This window comes from Balaenoptera borealis (genome assembly GCF_965194805.1).
Source record: "Balaenoptera borealis genome assembly, chromosome: 18".
Taxonomy (NCBI): domain Eukaryota; kingdom Metazoa; phylum Chordata; class Mammalia; order Artiodactyla; family Balaenopteridae; genus Balaenoptera; species Balaenoptera borealis.
The window spans coordinates 24,458,459-24,473,003 of NC_138877.1; the positions used below are offsets into that span (position 1 = coordinate 24,458,459).

The 14,545-nt window shown below is 43.8% G+C and overlaps 1 protein-coding gene across 6 annotated transcripts in view; it reads left to right on the forward strand.

Moving 5' to 3' along the window:
* The window catches only part of ENOX1 (ecto-NOX disulfide-thiol exchanger 1), a 300,621-nt gene that overhangs the window by 121,966 nt on the left and 164,110 nt on the right, over positions 1 to 14,545 (forward strand). For all 6 annotated transcript variants that reach the window (XM_082365423.1, XM_082365418.1, XM_082365422.1 and 3 more), the window contains exon 7: positions 3,145 to 3,357. In XM_082365423.1, coding sequence (XP_082221549.1) covers positions 3,145 to 3,357 — 213 coding nt within the window. The remainder of the gene's footprint in view (positions 1 to 3,144; positions 3,358 to 14,545) is intronic.

Consider the following 14,545-nt stretch of genomic DNA (forward strand, 5'->3'; position numbering starts at 1 on the left):
GGAATCTTTATAAGTGCGTCTTTGGTGTGAATTTTATGAGCCGTGTTAATTTCTTTCCGCATGAATAGCTTTAAGAGTGCTGCAATCTAAATCCTGTTTAAATTAGTTTATATTGTTTTCTGTTTTCTCTGTGATCTTTCCCCTGAATCCAGAATTGAATTTTCATTTGGGTATGGAAAATGACCGCTCCCAACACCCTCCTGTAGCCATTCAGGGGGAGCTGCTGACTTAGTCTTCATTTAATATAAAGTCACCTCTTACATGGCAACAGATATCGACTAGACTTAACCAGTCGTACGTTAGCTAATGTTTTCACAGTTAATTTGAACGTCAGTACATCAGTCATCCACCAGCCCGCCTCAGAAAGTTCAGAAATGAGGATGAAATTGGGAGTTTTCAAAACTATGTAGTAAGCCATATATATATGTATATATAAGATATATACAGTATATAATGTATATTTTTATTTTATTCATATATACTGAGAAAATGGAATTCTGCCTATTACTTGTTACAATGTTAGACAGTCTCTTGCCTACTTACTTTTTCAACTGAGTATTTTCAGTTGCTTAATCCTAAAATTGCTGTCTCTCTTTCTGAAAACTATCAATTAACTCTAATCTGCTGGTGAACTTATGCTTTAGGTCTAGGAGTGAAGAACAATAACATTTGGCTTTTAGGTCATTCAAGGAAACACGCATTTTTAAAATTTAAGTGTGTTCTTCCTGACAGTAAATTAGGGTATTTATGAACTGCGTAACAACAAGCGAGAGAAGAAAAAACTGCACCCGTACGAGGGTGAAAGAAAGATGGGACCCCCTTGCTCTCTCTCTCTCTCCTTGGAAGCCCCATAACGAAAACATCCAGGATTTTACTTTGTGTTACATAGAGATGAAAGTCACAGCAAAGGGGAAAAATGGTCCATGAAGTCAGAGTTCTCTTTTCTGTTGTTGTTATTTTTTTAAGAGGGGAAAAAAAAGATTTCTTATAAGCATTAGGTTGATTTCTGCTGTCTTTTCGGAGGCCCATTCTCCTAACGCATATCTGCAGAGAGGCAGAGAGAGGGAGAGAGGCAGAATTTATTCTGACTGTAAGGGTCGCAGTGGGGCTCCCACAAGCATAATGCTGAATTATGGGCCTCTCCACGGGTTGAACGCAGTGTTAAGTTGTGTGATGGATTCTATCGTATACAAGCCGCTCTGGTCCATGAAATAAGAACCCCGTGCAGCTGGAGTTCACTGAGGGTTGAACTCAGACTGAAATTCCAGAGTTAACAAAACTGTGCAAACCAGCTGTGACGCTGAACAAGTGCGCGCTCGCTCACGGGTCGGTTGAAATTGGCAAAGAAACTTGAGTCTTTCACGTGCAGGCTACCCTGTGGGCCTTCCCCAGGCCACTTACCTCCTCGGATCAAAGCGTGAGGGCAGAGGGGGCAGGTTTGCCCAGGAGTAAAGCTTTGATCCCCAAGCCCAGACTGGCACCACCCAGGCGGGAGAGGGCCCGGGGTGGTGGTCCATCAACAGCAGGATTTCCATCCTGGAGAATCCACGGGCACTGGGTCAAGCGATCCTGCCTTCGCTCAGTGCAAGTACCTCCTGGGCAAGAAGCAGCCACAGCAGTGAAGTGCCCTGGTCTGAAAGGGGGCCTCTGGGAGAAAAGGTACTAATGGTATTTCCACAGCGCTCTGCAAAATTCACAAAGCACTCCGCAAATGCAGACTTTGTATGGTGTGTAAAATACTAACGGCGACGGTTGATTGTAAAACCTCTGGTGAGTAAAATAAAATAAAATTCCTTTACTAAATATGAATCACCCTCTATCTGTTCATCTAGAGTGTGTATGTATGTGTGTGTGTATATGTATGCACACAATATATAATAATATATAAACAATGGAATATACACATACAGTGTATAAGGATGTCTCCGGTGTTCCTCTAGTAGAGGGAACATGGTAGTCACTTAGTATTTGTCAGATACGTGAGAAGCATCTGAATCTTTTAGTCTAATTTTGCTTCTTATTTTTAGAACTCAGATTCTACTCAGTTTACTTGGAAACTATAGGGTTTTTTTTTTAATTTTTATTGAAGTATAGTTAATTTACAATGTTGTGTTAGTTTCTAGGATATTTCTCTTAAGTCACATTTTTTCGGGGGTAAAAAATACGGATGAAAGGCTCGTCTCCTCAAGTTTGTCTGGAAAATACGCAGTGAGCCTTCAGCAATAGGATCAATTAATGTTGTAATAACCGACATACAGCTTCCGCTTCCAATTAACTTAATCTCCTTCAAACTTGCTTCTTCTTCACCCTCCAAGTCAGTCGTAAAACACAGATCTGTTCCAGTAACTATTTGCAAATGGGCAAGTATATTGATTTCTTTGAAATAAACTTTATCACTTATTTACAGGTAGAACCCCTCTGCCCATCAACACACCCCTCAAACCAAGTTCAAATGGGTTTCCAGTCGCCTTCCAAGGCAAACACTGACCACCCCGGATCAGGTCCTCTTTTGTTGAAAACAAGGAAATATTCTAGTTTTCAGCCTAATCAAATATGTTCTATTAAACCTAAAGTGAAATTAGTTTTGAACTGCAGTAGAATAAGAATTGACCTATTCCTACTACCACCTTGGGAACAATATCTCACATCACAACCACTTTTAAAAGTAATTTAATCTGTCATCCACATCTTGACAATAACTCAGCAGATTCTAAGTCAGAAAACTAGTATCACTGTATGCTATTTCTGGTGAAAGAATAAAGAAATCAACTGGAGGCCAAATAGGTGGATAACAGTTTTTCGAGCCAGTCTTAAGAAAGAGAAATCTGGGTTTGGTGGAAGAGTGAGGTTGTACCGTATTTCAAAGGATGCCCAGAACAGATCTTTGAAAACTGAGCTCATTGAGTTGGTAGTGAGGGGGTGAACCACCCTTTGTTTCTTGGGTGGTTGTGCAGTGCCGTGGAGTTAGATGAGGGAAGACAAGCTAAGAGATGATGGAGCCATTAGTCGCAGGAAAGCTCACAAGGTCAAGTTCTGAAAACATATCCATTAGGATGGACTGTGCTTTGCCTTTAGAGAGGAACCAAAGTGAAAACGAAAATCTTTCCTGGGCGTGATTTGGACTTGGTGGTTTTGCATTTCCAGACGATAGCAAGTTTTCAGAGGCCATCACAGTGCTGCTGTCCTGGATTGAGCGAGGGGAAGTAAACCGGCGGTCTGCAAACCAGTTCTATTCCATGGTGCAGTCGGCCAACAGCCACGTCCGCCGGCTGATGAATGAGAAAGCCACCCATGAGCAGGAGATGGAGGAGGCCAAGGAGAATTTCAAAAATGCCTTAACCGGGATCCTCACTCAATGTAAGTAAGATTTTGGGGGCCATCTCTTTTGTCATGATGTTGCCTTTTCTTATGTACTCATTTTTTTTTTTTTTCATTTGGGGGTAAGTAGTCCCATAATTTCCCATCTTACTCCATATCGAATGGCAAAACCTCATAACCGATTTCATGTCCTGTGGCAACTTGGAGGAACACGGACCCCGCCCTGAGAGCTTACTTCTCAAGGTGAGCAGCATTTCTGTAGCTTTTCCGCAGAACACCCGGCCTGGCCCCCAGGGCGGGGCAGACAGATGCTTCGGTGCCTGCTGGACCCACTACAGTTCACACCGCCCCTGCAGGGTGGCCACCCTCACCTGCGGGCTCTACACCCAGACCCACACATCCTCCCCGTGCCGAGAGTAGAAGCAGCCCCTGAATACACTGTCACGCATTGTCCTTGGGCTCTGTTTAGAAAGAAGGTCAGAAAGACTCCTCCTCAGGATCCTTTATTTGAGGTGAGCCTTGGCTGTCAACACAGGCAACTCAGGAGTAGAGATTTTTCTGCAGTATTATTTTTTGTCCTTTATTCATTTGGAAAGCAAATTGCCTGAACCACTGGATGCCGGTGATTTTTCACGTACAGATCCTAAATTGATGAAAGGGTGTAAACGGGGCTTTCTCATAGAACAATAGTTAGGGAAATTACCCAGGGCTCTATTCAAAACAAAGGACATATATTTTTTTATGGGCACTCTGTGTCTGTAGTTAATGTCACAGTGGCATCATGCCTCACAGCTGCTGCTGTGCCCTTGCTTGGTAAAAGCTATTAAATGACACTTGTAACGGTGCCGCGCTCCATTCCACACCAGGTGCAGGACCCTACACGGGATGGCAATATATGCAATTTACATATTCATTCTGAGAATAAGTATTATTTTCAATGACATAATGTGCCAAAATGCCCATCACCTCTTTCATCAGTGTAAACCCCAGCCATAAGGTATCCATTAGGATGGAAAGAGAGGAAGGGATGAAAAACCAGAGTCTTAACTGTAAATGTGTTTTATATGACTTTGTTGTCAAAAGACCATTTTTGCCACAGCGTAAAATGTCACATAAGGAAGCTCCCAAACATAAACTCTGATAAGTGACCAAATATCCAGTATGAGACCAACCTGGGACACCCTGTCTTTGTAGGAAAAAAAAAAAAAAAAAAAAAGGAAAAACGGAACTGCTGAATCTGATAGAGACCATTGTCAGACCACCTTACCTAGATTCCCTGGTGGTGAGCAATGACCTTTTACCCGACTGTATATGCCCAGCAGTTCTGAAGTTGGGGTTACTAGGGCTAGGCTGAAGTCCACTAACACCCAGACCACCTTTTAAAGGAGGGGAGCAGAGAATTGATTAGTAGGTGGGGTGGGGTGGATTGATAGCAGAGAAAAGGGAGAGAGGGAAAGGCCACACCATTCTAATAATACAGTTCCTACAAAGTTATGGCAAGAAGCCCACTGCCTGAACAGTAGAATGATCACTGATTACCTTTTGCTCACTAGCGTCAGGTTTAAATAAATCCTCATTTCTGTGCGGTTTACAGTCCGACTGGGCAGGGAAGACTCAATCCTTGACTCTCACAAGGAAGATAGGAAGGCAGCCACACATTAGAATAGGGGAGGGATTTCAGTTTTTTTCTTGCAATACCTGTTGAAAGAAGCACTTGTTAAAAACAAGCCCCCCATCATGTGGCTGAAAGAATGGGATGTGTCTGATATTATACAGGTAGAAGCCAACCTAAGTGTAAAACCACTGAGAGATAGACAAAGAAGTCCAGCACGTGGGGATACAAGCATCAGTGTTTTACTCCTGATAAAAGCAGAATTGGATAATGGGGTTGAGATCTGCAGCGATGATGGGGTTCCTGATGCTGGACCTGGGGGTTGAGCATCCAGCCACAGGCAGCTCCGAGGACCACAGGCTTCTTCCTGTGGAGTCTGTATCCATATGTACCACATCACACGTGGAGAAGCAGACGGGAATGAGTACAGGTGACCCTCGAACAACGCGCAGGGGTTAGGGGCTTGGACCCTCTGCAGGATGAAAAATCCGAGTATAACTTTATAGTCGGCCCTCCCTGTCCTCAGTTCCATATCCGCACATTCAGCCAAGCATGGATGATGCAGTATTAAGTATACACAAGTGGACCTGCGCAGTTCAAACCTGCTTTGTTCAGCCTGTACAGGCAGGCTTGTTCGCTTGCTTCTTGAAAAAGAAGAGAATGAAGGGCTAGAGCAGGGCCAGGAATTTTGGAGGAAGATCCCACCTCATGGAAACAACAAGAATGGAGATTACTATCATAGGTAACACTTAGGTACCTCACCTATAAAATATCAAAAATTAAATTCTTGCTTTTAACCTTCAAACCTGTCCTTCTTTGGTTTTTTCCTTCCCATTTTAATAAATTCGCAGACCAAAATCCTGTAAGTAATTTTCACACCCACCATCCCCCACCACCAAAGCCCACATATAGGACAGCAGGAAACCCCATTGTTTCAACATTCAAAATTGACCCACTTTTATTCATTTTCACTGCCACCATTCAAGTGCAGGCTGCCTGAACGATGATAAGAGCCTGGTATGTCAGTTAAATATGGTGTCCACCTGTAAGTAATAGAAAACCTAACCAAACTTCATCTTAACAAATGGAGCCTTTTCTTTTTATACACAGTGAAATCCAGATTTGTTGGCCCTGGTTCAGTGGTTTAAGGCTGTCAGGCCTGAGGTTTCTGTGATACTATCAATATTAACCTTCTTAGATAGTTGTCTAAGAGGGCTGCTGTTGCTCCTGCCATCACATCTTGTTTTTACAAGCTGGAATCACATAAGAAAAAGGAGAGGAAGAAAGGAAGAGGAAGGGGTTGCACCTTTAGAGCAGGAAAGCAAACTTGCCCAAAGATCCCCAGTAGGCTTCTATTTATGTCTTGTTGTGCAGAACTACTACATGTGGCCATGCCGAGCTATAAGGAAAATGGGAAATATACTTTTTTGACTGGGCCCATTGTTCTCCAGAATAAAACTGGAGTTCTCTGAGTTAGGAAGGAGGGGAGAATGGCTACAGAGAGACATTTTGCAGTTTCTGCCATGTGTAATTCCTCCCTTTCCACCTTTCCTCCAGCTCAATCTATTTTTCACACGTTGTCTGACATAATTCAGAGCACGTCTTCCCCACTTAAATCCCTTGAGTAGATTCCCATTGCACTTACAATGACATTCATCCTCCCGAGCCTCAAGCTCTCTGTGCTTGCCTCTTCAACGTCAGCTCTCCTTCACCTCATGAGGCATCTTCTCCACTGGCCTTTTTCCTGCTGAGCCCGTCAAAGCTACTTCCCACCTCCGAGCCTTTGCACATCTTTTCCCTCTGTCTGATGGGCTCTTCCCTGTACTCTGCATGCTTCCATCCCTCTCATCCTTTAGGTCTTGGCTGTAAGGCCACCCTTTCAGAGAGGCCTTCCTGACCCATCCTCTCCAAGCAGGGTCACCATTCCTGCATCTCTTCAGGTTCCTCAGGGCACTTATCCAAATGGGTATGACTTAATGAATTGTCTGGTTTTGGTTTATTATAATAAACGTCACAAAAGAAAGGACATGTCTCTCCTCCTAGTCATCGATATATATCAAGTGCCTGGAACATGGAAATATGCAACAAATATTTGGGGGATGAGTGAGTGAATGAATGAGTACATTGGAAGGAAGGCAGGAAGTAAGCCTGAAACAGTAAGCTCAGAAGTTTCCAGGAACCTTGTAGAACAGGTTGGCATCGGTGTTAGCACTGTCTGTGGATAACAGAGTTTCACCTTGCATGTGTAATCAAACAAGTTGAAGAAGGAGCTCACCAGCTGTGCTTTTGTTGGAAACTGCTATATTTTACCAGACACTTGGTAACAGGCTAGAGGATGTTAGGAGAGTTGGGGTAGAAGAATAAACACAAAAGTTCATGTTGACATCTCCCCAGTTGTCACTGTCTGACAACCTGTGCCTTCCCCATCTCCCTGTTACTGTTTGAGAGATTCCCCCCTTAACCCTGTAATTTGATTCTGGGAAGTATTTCAGCAGTCAGCAGATATCAACAGGGATTGTGAAAACCCCAGCTGAACTTGACAGCCCCCAGAGCTGTCCAAGGGGTACACGCCCCAGCGACAGAGGGCCTGAGGGGCCTTCGTGTGAATCCTCAATAGCCAGGACCCTTCAGGATGACTTGAAGATGGCAGATACTTTCAATGTGAGCCTCAGCTGGAGTTAAGCCTGTGAGGTAGAACGGGAACGTTGCATAGCTCACTGAGCAATCTCAGAATTTTCCATTCGTTTTTATGTGCTTTTACAAAGACGCCAATTCCCCAGATGCAAAGGGGAACCAAATTCTAACATGAAATTCACCATAAAAATATTAGCAATAACCTGACTAGCCTGGTAGGTGTGTGTACATTTCCTCATCCTTTGAATTTTGAAATATATCATTTCATGTCTGGTGGAGTTATGTTTGGTTGTCTCCACCGCATTTTCTGCTTCCCCAGATGGCTTCAGGGTGAGTTTGGTGTCCATACACGTAGCTGCCTCTAAAATAATAGCTGCGGAAGTCCACAGCGATCGACATACTTGCCATATTTTCCAAAAGTAGAACCAGTCATACCCCTATTTATCGGCTTTAATATTTCTGGCAAACACCACAGGAATCACATTTGGCGTTCTCTTTTAGAATTAGATAAGGATTGTAAAGCACTGGGATTCGGGAATGACATCTCAGCTTTCTTTCTCCAAAGTGGCTGGAAATCTCCTGGTTATTTGACAGTTGCTCCCTCCCACGTAAAAGATCCCCACAATGTCAATGTTATGCTCCTAGCATTCCATGGCAGCCTCTCCATTAGAAAGTCAAGTCTCTGGGAGTCGTTCATAGGCGGTTTGGAAGCAGGTCTATTGTTGAACTAGTTTATTACAGCAAGTGGGGCTGGCCTGGTGTCCTGAAGAGAAGGCCCACTGAACAACTTCCAGGAAAATTCAGGTACATTACAAAGCGCCGAGTGCAGTAAAAGTGTGGGTCCCTATATAGATTTTGTTGGAAATAGCCAACTGGTTGACCAGGAGAAGGGAAATTCCATTGCATGTGAGTCCATTAAAATGGATTAAATGCGCATATCTCCTTGCCTTGCTTATCCTTGCTTTCATATTTGAACAAACAGCATTTGTTCAAAGGGAAAAAACCCAAGAGCCATGAATAATTTAAAGGTTGAGATTTATTTCAAGGTCTACATCAAATGCCAGCAGTTACCTTCTAACTTTGTTGGTGTTCAGTTCTGCCAACATTTGTTTAAGTTCTAACCTTCTTCCTATCTCTGGCCTTCACCCCAGGATGGGCTATGTAAATATAACCAAATAAGCATTGTTTCCATCTGAGCCTTGGCATAGTGTCAAAGGGCAGCAACTAAACCCAACCAAGAGTTTGGGGAGTATGGCATCCATTCTACTTTGGATCATTTTTCACCTGTGATGACGGATGTGCAGTTTTCAAAGATGTTAGATGAGAGCATCCTTTAAACTGGTGGGGCACCTAGGGCTTTCCCTTCCTTTCTGGGCCAGCTGGATAGATCTCATTCACTATATATAAAGAAAGGAAAAAAAAATTCAGTACGGGTGAATCATCTCATTCTTACGTCATTTTATTCTCATTATCATCCTTATCTCATCTTTATGTCACCTCTCAACCTATCCATTGGGCAGAAACTCCCCCAAGTTTCCCAACTGAGAGACTTTCGGGTTTTGATCTTCCTTGCTTTTTAAACATTTATATGTCAGAGGAACTCCCCATAGGCCTGCCCACATTCAGGTTTTCAGTTATGAGCAAAGCTTGTCATTTCAAAGCTCAGAGAAGAGCTATTTATAACGTTGAGGAAGCATGTTCCACAACACTCAGTTATTAATGTGCATGCCAGGTCGATCAGTTGTCCATGCCTTGTTACAACACACACACATCTGATGAAAATTTAAACACTCCATGATCGTCCCACTCTGGTAATTTCCCAGCACACTTCCTGGTAAGAGAGGAGAGAGGGAAGGGAGCAAAGTGGGGAAAAGGCAAACGGGAAGCAGAAGGTGATGGAGAAGGACTTAGTCATATTAATTTAAGATAATGTGCCATAAGTATGAGCAGGATGGAAAACTAGATATTGTTGAGTGTCAGAGCTGGAGGGGACCTCAGACCCTCGTTGGCCCAAGCCCCTTCATTTTATAGAGGAGGAAACTGAGGTCCCAAGAGCAGCCCTGATAGGCCCCTGTTATTTAGCAATTTATGGGCAGATTAGAACCCAGGACTCTTGGCTTCTTGGACAGTTCGCTTTCTCTGTGTGCGTGTGTGTTTATGAAAAATGAAAATGATCAGAGGAGGATAAGTATAAGTTTATAGTTTACAGGTGGGTGTGAAGAAGTGTGCTGGCATCACACTGAATATAAGAGCCGCCACCTGGTCGGAAAACAAAGTCTTTGCCTCTAGCACGGCCCTCTTTCCCCCCTCCGCACTCGTACTTCCTCCCCATCCCTTGTCGGAAGCGTTTCCCCTCCTCCCCAGGCCAGAACCGAAGCTCCTATCACACCTCCTCCATGAATCTTTTCTGTCTATTCTACGCATTATCACCTCCCTTTCTCCTCCCCTCTGTAGCGCTTGTCGGTACTGTCTACTTGGGCATTTGATTATTCTTTTAAGCGTCAGGTCTGGGGTTTTGGTTTTTTCCTCCAGCAAAATTTTAGGCTAAGCGGAGACAGAGACCGTTTGCTGTTCTCTTTTCCTGCCTCACTGCACCACTTTCAGGCAACATTCTTGTAAGCACCTCAGTATACAAATATTGGTTGTTGATCATATGTCACAGGTGGAAATGAAAGTAGTGTTGGAAATTGGGCTGGAACCTAATAACTGCGAAACACATTCTAAATGTTGGTTTTGGGGGTAAACTGTGATCTTAACTGGCTTTGATCTAATATACCATTCTCCTTAAAAGTGAAATACATAGAATATACTTCAGTTGAGAATTTTGCAGAAGTAGTATTAGAGCGCTGTCATTGATGTTATTTTAACCTGGAGATTGGGAAGGTTAGAACTATCATGCAGATTTGTTTTGTGCGTTTATGATAGGAAATGGCATCAACCTCATCTTAGATCTCGAAAAAAGCCAACAGTGGAGAGACTTTTGACCAGGCACCAAGAGATCCTGGTTTTGATCCCAGCTTGACCATAAATTAGCCAGGTGACTTTAGGAAAGGCCTTGAAGCTCCTTAAGTCTTTGTTTTCTCATCTCTGTGGTGAAAGGGTTTGACCAGACAGTCTCCTAGGCTCTCTTCCCACTCTGAAAATTCAGCTGTCCTTATCGTATCAACAACTTCGACCCTTGAACATCTCTGAATGTCTACACACAACAAGTACCTGCCGGGATGTCAGTAACTCCGGAGCTGATCATAGAACAGGGGATCAGATGACACTCTCCGTGCCCGTCCCGACTCTGCCTGTCTGCGGAGGTTACATCTCCGGGCAGTACTGTAAGTTTTAAGCCACTTCTGCCCCCTGAGAGTGTGTGTGGCCTCCTGCTGGTGCTGCAGATGCACCAAAACTCGTGTCAGAGAGGCTACATCTTGCATCTCCTCTGTCGCATCCTCATCTGTTTTCTTGACTAAAATCCTAAAAGCCTCAGGCATTTGAATGAATGATGAAACTCATCCACAGTATTTATTGGGTCCCTATTAAGTGCCAGGTAGAGCACTGAGTGCTGGAGTGAAATATGAGGGGCGTCTGATCTCCCTGTGAACTTCGACCCCCGTTGCGGGCAGATTGGCATCCTCGTCCACATTTCTCCTGCCTGGAAAGCTCTTTCTGAAATCATTTCCTTCTTAGGAACATGTCAGCTAAACTCTTTGTTTTTTAATTTCCGCCAGGGGAAATTTGGCTCCCGTGTCCCTGCCGTCGAAAAAGAATTTTATGACGTGTTAAAATGTTTTCCCAGGTCTGTGGTCGTCATCGCTATCGTGCAATGCATGGGAAAAAAATTCCCCATGCCTGCCTTAGTGACTCGGCAGGCCTTCTGTTTCTCCTCGAAATTATACAGATGGCTGTGTTCGCCAGTGTTTTAAGTGCTGCAAACATAATTTTCATTAAAAAAAAAAAATACCTTTTTGTTCTCAGGGACAAAATGTCCAGAGAAAATACCTTTTATAAAAACTTCCAAATCAAGGATGAGCACAGAATTTTCTATTTCACAGGACAGCAAAGCTGATAGCAGAAGATGCTGGAAGCCCGCCAGAACCGAGTTGAGCTTTTTTTGGTATCGGCTTTCAGCCTGCATATATATATATATATATATATCTGGGTTCTCTCTCTGGCTCTCTCTCTCTATATATATGTGACTGAGCCAAGTAATACACTATTGATATTTGCATTTCTTTTAAAATTTAATGATAGCAAAATATGAGAGAGAAATTAAGTCTTATACTCTGGAACAATAAAGCATTGTAGAAGGCTAGATTTCAAGAATTACCATATATATGTTGAGTGAAACACAGAAGTTCAGGAAATACGTAACTCCTGGGAGCTAAGGAAGAAAACCTTGCTACCTTGATCCCAGCCCAGTTGTAGGGACTTGGGAAAAAAGCCACTGCCCAGTATCAGGGGGAGGGGGCGGGGGCTCGTGTGAGGAAACAGTCTCTGAGCTACTTTGGAAGGAGTCACATGTAAAAAAAAAAAAAAAAAAAAATCTTTCATGAAAACCTTTCAAAGCCAGGACACTTTCAAGCTAGATCCAAGGAAAAGTGAGGTGTCAGGAAAGTTTCTTGAAGGCAGATATGATGTGTTCTTGACTCTCTGTGCAACTGAAGAAGAAGTACCGATTAGTATTTGTGCTCAAACAAAAGAACAGTGTCCAGGGAGACTCGTGACAGAGTAGCCACAGACAACGTGAGAGAACATCTAGTTAAGGAGACAGACTGCTTAGGTGTGCAGACCCGTGCTCTAGCAGGTAGCCGTGTGATCCGCAAAGCCAAAAATATATCCTGTCTGTTCCTTCACAGAGAGTTTGCAGACCCCTGTGCCATGGGATGGCAGAGGTAGGAAGGATATTCAGGACTGACCCCCCCTTGACCTTGGGATTCAAACAGGTGGAGGTTTTGCAGGCCACACAGCTGCTTAGAGGTGGAGCTACGGCCTCAGAAATGCAGGCTGCATGACCCTCCCTGCCCGCCCGCGTGCCCCCCGAAACCCTGTGCGACTCCTCGACCCCTAAAAGCTCTCCCTCAGCCCCCACCTCAAGCTTCCCCTGCTGAGGCTTTTATTCAACAACAGTGATAAGCAAAAGTAGGACAGCACGGATTTTAGATGAAAGCGTGTGCTGAGCGCGCACCCCGAACGGAGTCGGTTGCAGTCTGGTAGACAGGTGAGCAGGGGCCCTCTTGCCAGACCCTGGGATTCTTCCTTGCTGTCTTTCACATTCCTCAGTACCCTTTTGGAGAGGGCTCAGTGCAGCTTCCTGCCCCATCACAGCCGCAAATAATTGTCTTCTTTGAGTAGAAAATTCTGCTCACCTTAACGTTTTGGACCAGCCGTTGTTAAAGCCTTTCCTGCCCGCCTTGGCGATCTCTGCAGCCTCCCTCTTGGCAGTTCTCATACTGGGATTCTCCGGGGCTGCAAGGACCAACAGCATCTCTGGATCTTTTTGTCCCCAGTGCCTAGTGCAAGGTCTGGCGTGGTATGCTCCCCAGTGTCCATGAGACTTTGGCCCATAGAACAAATGCATATTCAGATGGGTATAAATGCACGATTTGCAGTTGCACAGGTGCTATTTTCCATTCCCAACTTCACCACTTGCTAAGTATATGACTGGTAATGATACCCTCCCTGTGAATCTCAGTTTCTTTCTCAGTGAAATGGGCATGATAAGAGCACCTGCCTCAGATCATTGTTGGGGAATTTAAATGAGGTAATGTTTTAAGTCAGAGGTTCTCAAACTTCATTATGCGTTGGAATGACCCGGGGACCTTGGAAGAACAGACTCTGCTGGATCGGTGGTTGCCAGAGGCAGAGGTTGGGGGGTGCAGGGAAGGGGCGAAGGAGGGCAAGAGACACAAACTTCTAGTTATAAAATAAGTAAGTCCCGGAGATGAAATGCACAGCCCGACAGCAATAGTTAACAATACTGTATTGTGTATTTGAAAGTTGTTAAGACAGTAAACCTTAAAAATTTTCATCTCGAGAAAAAAAACTTGTAACCATGTGAGATGACAGATATTAACTAACCTTGTGGTAGTCATTTCATGGTACGTACATACTGCAAATCATTATGCTGCGTACCTTCAGCTTACACAGTGTTGTATGTCAATTATATCTATCTCAATAAAACTGGGAAAAATGTTTTTAGAAAAAGAATCTGCTGGACCCCACCCCCCAGAGTTTCTGTGCAGTAGGTCTAGGGGCTACTTGCATTTTAATAAGTTCCCAAATGACGCCCATGATGCTGGCCCAGGATCCACACTTTGAAAACCACTGTTTTAAATCATCAAGCATAGTGCCTGGCCCAGTAAGTCTAAGTAATCAGAAATAGCCAGCCACTGTTACCTGATTTTCCTAGCACCACTCATGGAGTTGATGGTGACCCAGAGGAAAGCAGGGTCACCATTTTGAGGGTCACAGAGGAGAAGGGATACCCAGAAACCAGGTCTCTTCCCTTCCTGCTGGATGATCAGTCTTCACAACAAGCCAGATACTGATAAAAAGGGCAGTTCTGATGAGTCTGTGGACTTCTTTCCGTAATTCACAATGGAAACTGCAGATGTGGATAGCTCGGGTTCACAGAATTGGTCATCATGTAATTCAGGCCTTTTCTCATTGATCAGGAATGGCAAAATTTAACATTTGATTACCAGCTGTTGACAAGGGATAGGAAAACAATCTGCAAAACACTTGTGGGCATAAAATGGGAGTGCGACTTGGCGATAGCTCTCGAAAATTAAAAATTCATACACTCTTTTATGTATTTTTTCCACTGCTAAGAATTTCTTATAAAGATATTTAGGTAAGAATGTGTCAGAAAATATGTCTGACGATGTTCACTGCAGCCTTACTGATAATACACGTAGGACTAGATTTCCAAGATACATTAAGTAAAAAAGAGCAAAATACAGCACAGTGTATATATCAATAAGAGCACTT